The sequence below is a fragment of the Cydia fagiglandana genome, chromosome Z, assembly GCF_963556715.1.
Source record: "Cydia fagiglandana chromosome Z, ilCydFagi1.1, whole genome shotgun sequence".
NCBI classification, from domain to species: Eukaryota; Metazoa; Arthropoda; class Insecta; order Lepidoptera; family Tortricidae; genus Cydia; species Cydia fagiglandana.
In genome coordinates, this window is record NC_085959.1 from 29,100,849 (window position 1) to 29,116,083 (window position 15,235).

General features: G+C 37.1%; 2 protein-coding genes across 3 annotated transcripts in view; one reads left to right on the top strand and one right to left on the bottom strand.

Moving 5' to 3' along the window:
- Nucleotides 1-13,808, top strand: part of LOC134678984 (extracellular sulfatase SULF-1 homolog) — a 76,478-nt gene extending 62,670 nt beyond the window's left edge. The window contains exons 12-17 of the mRNA XM_063537747.1: nt 3,320-4,797; nt 4,891-5,005; nt 5,093-5,312; nt 11,315-11,446; nt 11,523-11,595; nt 11,699-13,808. Of these exons, the coding sequence (XP_063393817.1) occupies nt 3,320-4,797; nt 4,891-5,005; nt 5,093-5,312; nt 11,315-11,446; nt 11,523-11,595; nt 11,699-11,780 (2,100 nt within the window). The 3' untranslated portion in view covers nt 11,781-13,808. The remainder of the gene's footprint in view (nt 1-3,319; nt 4,798-4,890; nt 5,006-5,092; nt 5,313-11,314; nt 11,447-11,522; nt 11,596-11,698) is intronic.
- Nucleotides 13,809-13,862: 54 nt separating this feature from the next.
- LOC134678992 (MRN complex-interacting protein) lies at nt 13,863-15,235 on the bottom strand. Of its 2 annotated transcripts, none has more exons than XM_063537760.1 (2): nt 14,791-15,235; nt 13,863-14,566 (listed from the first exon to the last, which is right to left on the bottom strand). In XM_063537760.1, exons 1-2 carry the CDS (start codon nt 14,839-14,841, stop codon nt 13,877-13,879), a joined length of 741 nt encoding a protein of 246 aa, XP_063393830.1. In that variant the 5' UTR covers nt 14,842-15,235; the 3' UTR covers nt 13,863-13,876. The 2 variants fall into 2 exon arrangements, with proteins under 2 accessions (XP_063393830.1, XP_063393831.1); XM_063537761.1 differs by having other exon boundaries at nt 13,863-14,478; nt 14,791-14,868.

Sequence of the window (15,235 nt, forward strand, 5' to 3'; positions counted from 1 at the left end):
CCATTTTTTTTTCAATATGGCCGACTTTTTTTTTTACTTTTTTTATTTTGTCCTAGCGCGCTGAAATTTTGGTCACGGAATCTCGGGGTCCCCTATAAAAAATTTTTTTTTCGAAAAATGCTACAATTGCGGGAAAACTGGCCACATTTATTTTGTATGGCAACTTTTAAACGGTGCGTGATAGGTGGGGGGTGCTCGACCGAATGTCATAAAGGGGCCCCGAGACAAAATAAACTGCATTAAAAAAAATCAAAATGGCCGATTTTTTTTTAAATATTTTCAAGTTGGTCCGAGCGCGCTGAGATTTGGCATGGCGGGAGACAGAGGCCTCTAGATTCTAATGAAACAAAAAAAAAATTTGGAAAAAATTGTCGAAAGTCGAAATTGTTCTCTGAAATACAGTGAGAATTTAAGCAACTTATTGGTAAACTTATCACATCAACAAAATAGCTAACTGTAATAGACAATAATCTATATATATAAATGCAAGTGTCCTGACTGACTGACCGACTGACTGACTGACTGACTGACTGATTCATCAACGCAGAGCCGAAACTACAAAAGCCAGAAAGTTGAAATTTGCACACCAGATTGCATTTATAAAGTGTACAAGAGATAAGAAGCGATTTTGAGAAATTCAACCCCTAAGGGAGTTAAAAAGGGGATGAAAGTTTGTATGGGGTTAAAGTTTTCTTTTAAGCTAGGAATTTGAAACTTCGTAAAAAGATATATTATTAAAATACAAGAAAACTAATTTCAGCGTTTTTGAAAATTCATCCCCTAAGGTGGTGAAAAAGGGGTTGAAAGTTTGTATGGATATCAAAAAAAGTTTCAAGTGGTGGACATGAATCTTTGTATTTAGGGATATTATTAGAAGACAGGAAAAGTAATTTCAGCGTTTTGTAAAATTCATCCCCTAACAGGGTTAAAAAGGGGTTGAAAATTTTAATCCATTACAAATGCTTAGAAACTTCGTAGAAAGACATAATAGCCGATTACAAAAAAAGTGATTGCAACGGTTTTGGAAATTCAACTCCTAATGGGGTTAAAAAGGGGATGAAAGTTCGTCTTCGGGTGCAAATTTTATTTTAAGTTAGGAACTTGAAACTTTGTAAAAAAGTATCAAATTCAAATACAAGAAAACTAATTTCAGCGTTTTAGAAAATTCATCCCCCAAGGTGGTGAAAAAGGGGTTGAAAGTTTGTATGGATATCAAAAAATTTTTCGAGCGCGGGACTTGAATCTTTGTATTTGGGTATATTATTAGAAGACAATAAAAGTAATTTCAGCGTTTTGTAAAATACATCCCCTAACAGGGTTAAAAAGGGGATGAAAGTTTGTATGGGGTTAAAGTTTTCTTTTAAGCTACGAATTTGAAACTTCGTTAAAAGATATATTATTAAAATACAAGAAATCTGATTTCATCGTTTTTGAAAATTCAACCCCTAAGGTGGTGAAAAAGGGGTTGAAAGTTTGTATGGATATCAAAGATTTTTTCGAGTGTGGGACTTGAATCTTTGTATTTAGGGATATTATTAGAAGACAGGAAAAGTAATTTCAGCGTTTTGTAAAATGTATCCCCGTAACAGGGTTAAAAAGGGGTTGAAAGTTTGAATCCATTACAAATGGTTTTGAAACTTCTTAGAAAGGCATAATAGCCGATTCCAAAAAAAAGTGATTGCAACGTTTTTGGAATTTCAAACCCTAAGGGGGTTAAAAAGGGGATGGAAGTTCGTCTGCGGGTGCACATTTTATTTTAAGCAAGGAACTTGAAACTTTGTAAAAACGTTTTAAATTAAAATACAAGAAAACTCATTTCAGCGTTTTTGAAAATTCATCCCCTAAGGTGGTGAAAAAGGGGTTGAAAGTTTGTATGGATATCAAACATTTTTTCGAGCGCGGGACTTGAATCTTTGTATTTGGGGATACTATTAGAAGACAATAAAAGTAATTTCAGTGTTTTGTAAAATTCATCCCCTAACAGGGTTAAAATGGGGTTCAAAGTTTGAATCCATTACAAATGCTTTGAAACTTCTTAGAAAGACATAATAGCCGATTACAAAAAAAAGTTATTGCAACGTTTTTGGAAATTCAATCCCTAAGGGGGCTAAAAAGGGGATGAAAATTCGTCTTGGGGTGTAAATTTTATTTTAAGCTAGGAACTTTAAATTTTTGGAAAAAAAGGTAATAAATTAAAAAACATGAAAACTAATACAAGCATTTTTGAAAATCATCCCCCAAGGTGGTGAGAAAGGGGTTGAAAGTTTGTATGGAGATCAGATATTTTGTGAGTGCGGAATGCGGAACTTGAATCTTTGTATAAGGGCATAGGTACCTATTATGAGAATACAAGAAAAGTAATTTCAGCAACCAACATCAAAATCCACTTGACTTAAAACTTCATAAGTACAACTTGCTAAAAAACAAAACTACTTAATTTCAACATTGCTTGGATATGAAAATTATAGGTCCTAAAGATGTTAAATGTTGAAGATATTAAGATTCCACGCGGACGAAGTCGCGGGCAACAGCTAGTATATGCATAACATTTAGTTTTAAGTTATGCCTATTTAAACTTTATTTCAAGTATATTCTCTTGTTTAAACAATAATTTCCATGTTGCAGGAATGTTCTGAGAAAATTCTTGAGAACGTTTCCGCTTTTTGGGAATGTTCTGCAATTTGTACATTTCTAGTTCTACCTATATTACCTATAGGCACAGAATAAATAATAGTACTAGGTAAAGAAGACTCACTCTCTAACAAAACGCGTCTGTTACGATCAGCACAGATAATGGGCCAAATTCGACATGTACAACTGTCAGATTTCGCATCCACGTCAAATCAACAGTTGATTTTATCGCATACTGAGTGTTGATTCCATCAACGGTGGATAATATCATTTGGTACAACCAAATAATGGTGGTAAATGGTGGTTTGGTCTGGTTTGCTTCTCACCCTAACTGTGGATTGTTAATGTCAAATTTATTCGAGAACTTATGATTTTGCCCACATCAACGGGAGATCAACACGTCGCTTGTCGAATAGGGGTCCATGGCCGCTAGGTGGCGACAGCGCCACGCGCGGCTTATGGCTTTCCCCAAAATTTGGGTGGAACGGATGTACTTTTAGCTACCTGTAGCAAAGCGACGAAATCGCGGAGTGAGCCACGCTTGCTATAGGTACCTACTTACTTTATAAATGAGCGTAGTGAGATAGCAGCATTTTATTCAAAGAGCTTTCTTCTAAAAATCTTGTTGTCCACTGTTCTCGTAAGCTTTATTAATTATCAACAATAATTATGTTTCCTTTTATTTAAGGGCGATATTGGCGTGGCGCCCCCGAAGATGAGTACCAAGAAGTGTGCGTGCTTCACGCCCAGCGGGTTGGTTTACACGAGGCTGGAGACGGACGGGACCATCGCGCGGCGTCCAATCGCACCGCTCAAAGACAATACCACCAGAAGCCGTAGATCTATCGATAACGACGTCTTTGAACCCAATACTGTGGATAGCATTCTAAAGGAAAATCCGAGTATTGGACATTTAAGTTCCAAAAATGAACCTATCAGTGAAATCGAGAACAGGAACTTGACTGACACAATTGATAAGCTAATAGAGGAGACGGAGGCCTTCCTAGAGGCTTATGAACGTACCAAAGATAATATAGGTAAGACGAGAATAAAGCGACGGGCTCAGAATTGGAACAAACATAAACAACGCAATGATGCTATCGTCAACAGTAATGAGTCATCGTTGGAATGTAAAATTGAAAGAGACGGACAAGTGAACTGTTCTCAAGTTATTTATAAGGACTTAAAAGCCTGGCATACTAATAGATTAAGTTTGGAAGATCAAATAAGGCAACTGAAAACTAAACTAGAAGATTTAAAAGAAATCAAGAGACATTTAAAGACAACTAAACCTGCCGTTAGTACAAATATACATCAGACAAACCCCATTCACGCGTCCTCGTTTACGGATCAGATACCGATAAAAACTGATGCGCCGACTCAAATTAATTCCAAAGAATATTTCAGAAAAGGTAGATTGCATCGCATTAAATCAAAACACAAGAACGGAACACATTTCGATAAAAAGTTCAGCCAGTCAAACGAGTATCTCATTCCTACTATAAACGTTAATACCAAAGATGTGTTCGACACACAATTCAAGAATGTTAGTGTAGCCGAGGTACCTTCGACTGGTCAGAGTAATTCCACAAACGAAGATAATGTCACCAAAAATACCCTTATATTAGTTACTGAACTGCCAAAGCTCGAAGTTACTACTATTACAGACGGAAACTACTTTGGTAGGACTGATTCCCCACTAGTGGAAAAAGAAACACATAATGCCAATACCACTGATATTACAATGTCTAATACAGAACAAAGTATTTCAGAAATTACCCAAACATTTGAATCTGCTAGTCCAAAACAGGTAGCGCATGTGGACCAGCACACCGAACATTCTCCTGTAGACTTCACGCAAGGTCTATCCAACTTTAATTCCGCTATTGACGATATTTTATCTTCCCAACTTCCGGGTGCAGTCAACAGTGAGATATCATCAACGCCGGCTTCCTCGACAACTACATTGGGCAGCACGACTCCGGCCGCGACCAACTTGGGGCCGGCAAGGCTCGACGCATCCGAGTATGAACAGCGGAACCCGAATAGGGGTGTTTCAACTAACACTGGAATCTTTAGTAAGCCGAAAGACGATTTTCAGAGACGACTTCACCCTTTATTCATAGAAAATGAAGATAAACATGTTTGTTACTGCGAGGAGAACAGGTCAGTAACCGGTCAGCTCATGGTTAGGGTTTCATTCATAAACGTGTACTTACTACGAGTTGTGGCCACTATAGAGTCTGTTTTTAATTGCAGAAAGATGCGAGGCCTCGGACATAGCTATTTGGAGGCAGTCCATCGTGCTAGAGAGGAACGTAGAAAATTAAAAGAACAAAGACTAAGGAAGAAGCTAAGAAAGGCTAAAAAGAAGGTATTTCTTATTTATTTTAGTACTCTTATATAGGTAATAAGGTTAAGGTAACAGGAGTACTTTACTGTGCTTTATAATTAATTTTAGGCGGAGTTGGAAAGGTTATGCGAGTCTGAGAGAATGAACTGCTTCCGGCACGACAACGAGCACTGGCGCACGGCGCCGCTGTGGACCGCCGGGCCCTTCTGCTTCTGCATGAGCGCCTCCAACAACACCTACAACTGCGTCAGAACCATCAACGCGACGCACAACCTGCTTTACTGCGAGTTTGTCACCGGCCTAATTACCTACTATAATCTCCGAATTGGTAACTTCCATTTTCTTGTAATTTAATCGTTGGTCTATTGATTCAAAGGGATATCTTTTGTTTTACCATACAATTAATGTGTCTTCGACTACGTTTTACGTTTATAAATCACATATGTACGGCACGTACCTTCGGTGAATACCTATCAGTACGTGGGTATTGTAAAATAGTATGTCGTACAAATTATTTGTTTACTTTTAGTTAAAACATTAAGATACTGTTAGGAGAGAAAACACCATACATCATTAAATAAAGGATTTAATACATAAAACACGGAAAACAGGCGTAGCTTCAACTAAACTCCACTCCGACGCAGCCATGGCAGGCGATCCTCTTCTGACAGTCCGGGTCGCGCCCATCGTAGTGTCACAATGACACCGACAGTAGGGCAGCGTTCGAGCAAACCACATAATCGGTTATCAGTTCGGCCTCCTGATGAAAAACCTTCGCCCACGAAGGTCAGCAAGTAGCACCACAGCACTTCCGTCTTCGCGCACCTCCCCAATCGGTTAAAGGGAATCGTGACGTAGCCTACTGGTACTCAGCGACTCCGTTGACTGGGCTACAAATATCAAAACATAAGCCAATTGGCATCTGTTACAGTTGCAAGTCATATGCTGATGTTGAGACCCCTTTAGGCCACATCAGTTTTTTTTTTTCTGCAGTAAAGCTCTTTAAGCACTGTAGTAATTATTGTAGTTTTTTTTTTTTGTATTATGTTATCACGGTATCATTAATGTGATCATCAGCTCTCAGGCAATAAGCAGTCGTTCGCTCATATTATATCTAACCGTGTACTATCTCTTTTTATTTTATTTTAGGAGAATTGAAGAATTATTATGTAGTCAAGAGTGACCCTTTACAGCAAATGTCATATAGACACATATCAGTTCTTAAATGAAACATGATTTAGACAATACTCAGCTCTCTAAGCAAGTATCAACTCCTGAAGAAAAGCATCAGGTAGACAAATATAAATTCTTAAGACAAACATCTTGTAGACCACTGTCAGCTCATTAAGCAAACATCTTGTAGGCAACTATCAGCTCTTGAATCAAATCTGAACTTCAAAAGGAAAGCATCATGTAGACAAATAAAATATTCGCTCTTAAATATTTTGTAGGCAACTCTCAGCTCTTAAAGCGAATAACAACTTCTAACTGAAAACTGTAGACTACTTTCAGCCTTTTTTTTTATCTTATGGATAATTAATAAGCTCTTAAAGCAACCATCCTATAATAATTGTCAGCTCTTAAAGCTAACACCAAATATTAACTCCTGAATTAAAACATAATGTAAAGCAAATATTAGCTCTTTAAAACAAACAGCATGTTGAGTATACATTGTAGATAACCGTCAGTTCTTAAAGCAAAAATCTTCTCTATTGAGATTCTAATTGTCAGCTCTCAAAGGAATAACAGTTACTGAAGGAAAACATCATGCAGATGTCGTAGATAAACTATCAGCTCTTAGCACACACATCTCAACTAGACTTTTATTTATTTGTTCATCTCTTTGAGTAACTTTAAATCATGGGCTCTTTATAAGCAACTTTAATTTTATGGGCTCTGTAAGCTAATTGGTATTATAGAGCTCTTTAACAGATTTGTAACATGACGTCTAAGAAAATTTATAACATGGGCTTTTTAAGCAGATTTGTAATATTAGCTTTTCAAGAATTTGTATCATAAGCTCTTTAAGCTGATACGTTTTATGGACTCTTTAAGCATATTCGTAACATGGGCTCTTTAAGCATTTGCATCATAGGCTCTTTAAGATTTTTTTTTTTTTTTTACATATGCTCTTTAAGCATTCGTATCATGGGCTGGCTAGGCTGATACATCTCACAGGCTCGCTAAGCATTCGTATCATCGGCTCGTTAAGCTGATACGTCTCACAGGCTCGCTAAGCATTCGTATCATCGGCTCGTTAAGCTGATACGTCTCACAGGCTCGCTAAGCATTCGTATCATCGGCTCGTTAAGCTGATACGTCTCACAGGCTCGCTAAGCATTCGTATCATGGCTCGTTAAGCTGATACGTCTCACAGGCTCGCTAAGCATTCGCATCATGGCTCGTTAAGCTGATGCGTCTCACAGGCTCGCTAAGCATTCGTATCATGGCTCGTTAAGCTGATACGTGTCACAGGCTCGCTAAGCATTCGTATCATGGCTCGTTAAGCTGATACGTGTCACAGGCTCGCTAAGCATTCGTATCATGGCTCGTTAAGCTGATACGTCTCACAGGCTCGCTAAGCATTCGTATCATGGGCTCGCTAAGCTGATACGTCTCATAGGCTCGCTAAGCATTCGTATCATGGCTCGCCAAGCTGATACGTCTCATAGGCTTGCTAAGCCTTCTTTTTTTTTTGTATTTGTAGATTTGTATTTTTTTTGTTGTTATTAGTTTTTTTTTTGTTATATTGGTTCAAACATTTGTATCGGTGGCTCTTTGAGCATATAGATGGGTCTTAGGCCCGCTATCACACAGGCTGCCTCAGTCTCGCAACGCCGCTCAGGTACGCAGTATCGCACCGCCGCTCAGGTGCGCAGACTCGCACCATCGGTCGGCGCGCAGACTCGCACCATCGGTCGGCGCGCAGACTCGCACCGCCGCTCAGGCAGGCAGACCCTCACCGTCATGCAGGCGCACAGACTCGCACCGACGCTCAGGAAGGCAGGCCTTTGCCAGTACATTCTGCAACCATAACTCAGGGCAATAACTGTGTCATAACAAAGCATATTTGGATTCAACTTTTGAAATTATAGTTCAACTATCCTTGGCTCACTCAATATTTTCTTATAATTTATCAACATATTATTTGATCAGAATAGATTTAATGTCTCCCAGTGAAGACCTATGCCCAGCAGTGGTACATTGCACAGGCGGGTAATAAAATATTGATTTTGGCTTCAATTACATCAACATGCATCAAGATACACACACACACACAAGACATGTCGCATACTCTATTGAGATCCTTCATAAAGTATTGACACTATCCCACATAAAAGAGTTTTGTTAGAATAAGTAATGTGAATAAAACATGTTGTCAATTTATTAGCTTAAGGTGTAGGTCTTCCAATACTGTAGGAGCTTTAGTAAGCCATCTTTCAATGTTATTTCTTCCCATAACGATATACCTAAGATTTACCACCTTTATGACAATACAGCAATAATTTATTATATTTTGTCTTTTATAACACACATGTAATGCCATTATATTATTACCATTATTCTATGACCTTGTCAGACTTTCAATAAAATGGGATATAGTAGGTATTATTATGATGTGCTTGCATGAAACTGCCAAATACTTCAACTTGGTGAAACAAAGAACTTGTGTTGAGAATACTTAACTTCTCTCATAGTGGTACATGCAGCATCCAACTTGGCAACTTTTGACATACTACCTCACCACAGATTTCTTTCACTGCAAAGATTTCCTTGCACCATCCAGCCTGGTGAGGACTCCCCTCAAGCAGCTCCAGTAGCCATTTGTGAAGACATTTGAGCATTCTAACAACACACAACATGCAACATTTACCAAACAACAAAAATATGTGATCTGTTTTCTGTCACATCTTATTCCACATTACTATTTGTCAATTAGATACAAGATTAATGCACTTTACTAAGTTTTGACTAAGTTTTCATGACTGACCAAGACTTAACTGGTAGGTCTCTTAAAGTGACACAATTTTCAATCATCAACATAATAGGAATATGAATAGTGAATAATTTAAATTAACTCTTTTACAAGTACCATCACCATATCAATTGTCCTTATTTTATATTTATTCACTGAACTATAACTGCATGTTATAGTACAGTCAACATTAAGAGTAGGCACAGCTCCTTATTAATGGCACATGTTACTTCATCCTTTCCATTTGGACATCACAGGCCTTTAGTGGCTATGCTGACCTGTTCTATTTTATTTGAAACATATTAACACATATTAATTAATTAGTGTAGGTGCATGACAATTTGAATATGTTAGGAACATGCCTCAATAGCCGCTTTGAGTACCTATAATTTCTGTAAGTCGATTATAGGTATATCTGATCACTCACTTATTATTTTTATTCTTTTAACCATGCTATAACTACAAATTATATGTGCATGTTGCTCACATAACACAACAGTATGATTTGGCCTTACCTTGTTCAATTTTGTATTGTTGATTATATTTCTTATACCGCCAAAACCTTTCACACAGGACAGTATTACTTACTCATTTGTATGCAATCATTCTGCAAGTACAAGGCCCTCTGTGAGTATGCAGCCATAAAGCTTGTTCTGGTAAACTATACCTCCAGCATAAAACACATTTATTCTGTGAAAATATAAATGACACAACAACTTTATCTGAAATGACAATTATTAACATTTTCCCCATAATGTGGTCATGCTACGCTTCACACAACATTCTCAAAGGGATCATTTTAACATAGCCTTATAATACTATGTCATACAACAACCCAAGAAAGCAACTTGGTCGATCTTGCATAAATAGGCATAATAATAATAACACACCACATAAGTACTCTCAAACTATAGTACTTTTCATCTCAGAATGTTTTAAAATATTAGTAACATAAAGCATTACTCAATGTTAAATAACCAATCTTTCATGTCGGTAATATGTAAAATACTTAATCCATTTATTTTTATTGCTAATGCTAATATTATCCATCATCAATCATAGACTTAAGGCCCGGTTGCACCAAACTGTCTGTCACCGTTAAAGTGTTCGCTAAATTTTATTGTATGGGAAGTTTCATAATTCACAGCTGATTGCCATTGATCAGTCTGTCAAGTATCGATGGTGCAACTGGTGCTTAGTGTTTAAACATACACTCAACCATACACCCTAAGCCAAACCACTATGACTGATAAATTGCATAAGCAATTTAATAAATACCTTGATAGAACTTTCTGCGCTGAACGTTCACCGACACTGTTCGACATGTTCACGAACATTGTCTCCGTTATATGATTTTTTATAAAATTGGGGTCCAGAATAAATATTATGGTGTGATTATAATGTCATTGCAGTAGTCTAGCTGGCATTCATAATCATAATGGCAATTCTGATTATTGCCTTTCTTTGCATATTCTAAGACTAAATAATTATGATGAATGATTGTATGCCATTATAGCTGATATTTTAGGCTGTAAATTGTTTGCATATGTGCAATACTATTCTACACTAAGTGGATAAGACAACCTTTCACAGATTTTACTTGATTGTACACTGATATTCAAGTTTTGACACTATGGCACATAGTTCTTGGATTACTTACCCATAGATCATTTTTATAACTTACGTGGCTTGAACATCGTTCCAACCATTGAAACGATACGATATAGCTTACCAAATATAGTATTCCAACTAACTTCTCGTATTGGACAACATTGGACAAGTATTGGTTATGACGATGACGCCATGAACTACGGTGATGTACGTACACCGCCATCAATAATGTTCTTCATCAAATATGCCTTAACAAGGCTTCACCAAAGATTTATTTATAATATTCAATGATGAATGGTGCGAATATAATAGTAAAATCACTTGAACCGGCGTTCATTTGGTTAGCAACAATAAGCGGATGAACTACTGGCTTTTTGCCTTTCAGAATATATTGTGGACGTAAATTACGTATCGCGCTTCTGAACTGTTAGAAGAGAAAACACCATACATCATTAAATAAAGGATTTAATACATAAAACACGGAAAACAGGCGTAGCTTCAACTAAACTCCACTCCGACGCAGCCATGGCAGGCGATCCTCTTCTGACAGTCCGGGTCGCGCCCATCGTAGTGTCACAATGACACCGACAGTAGGGCAGCGTTCGAGCAAACCACATAATCGGTTATCAATACAGACTAAGTATAGTCAGTCTAGTTTATTCGATGTAACTGGCCCTCGACACGATATATGTACTTAGTAAATATTATACTCGCAAAAATAGGTGTCTTATAACATGTTGCAGATCCCTTTGAAACTCAGAACAGAGTGAAATACTTGACCGCTATGGAGAGAGAATACTTCCACAATCAACTACAACAGCTTCTCAGCTGCCGCGGGCCCTCATGTCGCCGACACTCCTACTCAAATCCGCAGGGTCGGTAATCTAAAGTACTTGTTATATTTGATTTAATAAATAACAATCATTTTAATATTTTTTTATATTATTTTAGGCCTGACAGAAGACAGAAGGCGTTTCGAAGATAATCACATGTTTCGAGGTGACTCTACCCCGTATAATGAAAGGTAATATTATTTTCTCTTTTCATAGTGCACTGCCTACAGTTGCCGGCCTACTAATGGCCTTTTAATGTTGGATACGATAATACAATCCACTGTGGCTTTACAGAGCGTGGCGCTGGAGTGGCTACGGGCGGCGGTACGCGAGGGCGCGAGCGCTGCATCGGCGTCGACACACGCTGCCCTACTGACTAGTCCCACCACTGCCGATTGCTCGTAACCAAAACCGTGATATTATCGTTGAGTAGTTTGAGTCTTCTTAGAACACCGTTTCAAACTTAAACAGTACCTACAATGATCATCATTGGCGTCATAAACTCGGCTGCCAATTATGAGTATCTTCATAAATAGTAATATTCGACATGCATAGTGATATACATAGTGTCGGTTATAATTTGTGAAAGTGTTTATTTTTTTTTACTAGGTAGTACAGATCGTACACCTTGTATGTAACATGTTTGTTAAATAAATAAAATTTAGGTAATTTATGTAATGCATGAGCGTTGTATGAAGGGTTAAAAAGTCTTTGATATTTTTAATACTATATTTTATATAATTTGCAAGCTGGTAACAGTCGGTCTTTGTTTTATATTATAATGAAACAACGAGCCAATATTTCCATTGAATACTTCTGCCGAGATACATGGTTTATTAAGGGAAATCCATAGTTAGAATGGCTTTACTTGTATGAAACAAATCAAATCACTCAAAATACCGTTCTTTTTTAAAAAAAAAAACAGCCTATCTTGTGTACCACTGCTGGGCAAAGGCCTCCCCTTTCTTTCGCCACTCATCACGGTTTGGTGCATGCTTGAGCCAGTCGAAAAGCGTCGAGGTCATCCCACCACACCATCTCTTTTTTGGCCTGCCTCTGCCCGGCTTATCTGTGGTGTCTATTTGGTAGCCAATATGGCCCACCGATCCGGGTGCATACGTTCATAGTTCTATATAATATAGATAAAAATTGTATTCCTAAGTTTGTGACACTGGACATAAGGTACCAAACAATATTGAGGTATTTTAAACATAACACAATCCCTTCTGCCAAATATTCCCATTACCCAGTGAAGATATGTATAGATAGACGGAGAGAAAGGAGTCAGTTATAGTTTAAAAATAAAACAACATATTTGTATTTTTCCTGATCTCTCCATTAGTTTAGCTTTAATCTGATTTTTATTTACGTTTTAAAAACATAGTCCAAGAGCTGGCAACAAAAATCTCACGTCATATCATAATATATATGTATTATAGGGGCAATCTTACACAAAATGACTAAGTCCCACAGTAAGCTCAAGTAATCAAGGCATCATAACTTCGAATAATACGTTATATCCTCAATTACTTGTATACAGTATCCAGATATATCTGTAAGAGTAAACTGACGTGTACGAGCGCGTATTTGATGAGATTACTGCGTGTGTTGTGATATGGTGATTGTTTTATTTTTATGACTTATGATGCATTTGTTTCTGATAAAATATCAGTTGGTTGCTGAAAGAAGCGGCGTTTAGCGTTTATACATGATTTTTATGTCACAGCCATATTGAAAGTAAAAAGATGAACTATACGTTCACTGTCCTCATACAAAATTATATACTTAACAAAGACACACATCCTATTAGTGTGCTTCCACTTTGAATTTGTGAACTCATAGTGGAAGCACAGACTCCTGAAAGAAAGCCTCATGTCCCCACGGACAGGAAATGTGATAAAATTATCTTTTGGGGTGAATTTTTACATCATTTTTTTTACCTAAACACCTCCCCTTTCACCAGCCATACTGCCTGAAAGTCAGCCAAGGATAGCCTAGAAACATTCAACCATTATAAAAAGATGTGAAAATGTTAGTGCCAGCTCTCCCTCTGATAGGATCTTGAGGTAGCAGACACAATTTAGTATTGAGAGGAGCTGCTGGGGCTGGGGCCCATTTCTCACAAGCTTGTTCTCGTAATATAATCAGATGTCACTTTTTGACAACTTTTGTTAGAAAGGACTTCCACTTTATTAAAAGTTAAAAGCTTTTGAGAAACGGGCCCCTGGTTGGTCTACTGTCAACTGGGCAAACGAGCTCCTCTAAATGTAAGTAATGTTATTGAATCAGTCAGTATGTGTGGTAGGAAGTATGCTATTATCTTGTAGAGATATTTAAGTGATAATATACTGTTGCCATTGTGATGAAATGTGTATTGGTTTTTGTAATAAAATATTATAAATGAGACTGTTTATTTATTGATGTTGTAGTAAATAAAGGCACAGTCTGATACAAGATATAAAGCTGATTGAACTACAGATCCAGGACTGAATCGAGTTCCTCATCTTCCACAGGGTTGAGAGAAAAAAGACTATCAGTATATGTAATTGGATGTATACTGTGTTCATCTTTACAATTTTGGGTATCCTCTACAAATTTTGCCCATTTTGAATTATTAATTATCGGAGCTTCTGATATATCATGGGCTGTATTGGCCGTGCAAGTATAAATAAGTGATTCGGCTTTATCCATAGATGTAACACCATTACACTTTTTATCATCATTTGATAATGATGAAGGTGGTGAATAATCTGACAAACATTCAGTTTTAGGCTTACTCAGTATTTTAGTACTTGTATAGGATTTCCTTGGTCGCTTTTTTGGTAATTCCAATACAACTTCAGTATTGTTTAGGAGCATTGTTTCATCAGAAATTTCTTTCTTTTCCTCAGTGTCTACAAAATCCAGCCATTTACTTTTCTTGGCAACTGAACAGTATGTGAGTTCATTCTGTCCAGATTTTTCTGGACTTTCTGTTATATTACTGGTGCCACTGGTATCAGAATCGCAGCTAGTCACATCAATGTCAGCTCTGATCCCATTCAGTTTCTGGACATGTAACCTGCACTCATTGCCTGTGCCCAAACCATAAAACCGTTTAATTGATTGTTTCTCGTTACATAGCTTACAAATCCATTTGTTAGCTTTCTTAGTTGGGTGTACCTTTAACAAATACATACATTATATAGATGGACAAGCAAATCTTGTCACCAGAAAAAGGCGCGAAATTCAAATTTTCTATCCATGAGACACTATTCCTTCGCGCCTTCATTTTTCAAATTTGCCGCCTTTTTCTACTGACAAGTCTGCTTGACCAAGTATATTTAAGTACTTAAAGCCAGGTAAGATATGAAATCATATTAGTTGTCAGTATTTTTGTTACTTACTTGGAACACCTCGCATTTGTAACACCGCAACACTTGGAAGGTTTGAGGCATAATATTAATTATAACGCGTACAATGTTATTTAATTCTACAGTCTACCGGTGTAATCGCTTTTATATCGCTTTGTTGTTTTTTGATTGTAAATGTCAACGCCTATGTCAAAATTGACATTATTGAAAGTTGAGATTACGTTCATAAACTATCACTGAATGGTTTAAAAATGTAATTGGTTTCCAATTTGGAATCATCAACATTATCTAACAACAAGAACATTTTTAAGATAAATCATTTATACTTATTGCATATGTAGTGTTTATATCTAAAACTAGTACACAAATTTAAAACAACTAGTTTATTAAATTATTACGCCCTTAGTCATAAGCTATTTCGCAAAGATATTTGAACGTATGCTGACATGGAAATTCGCAGTTTCCGGTGCCTGAGGGC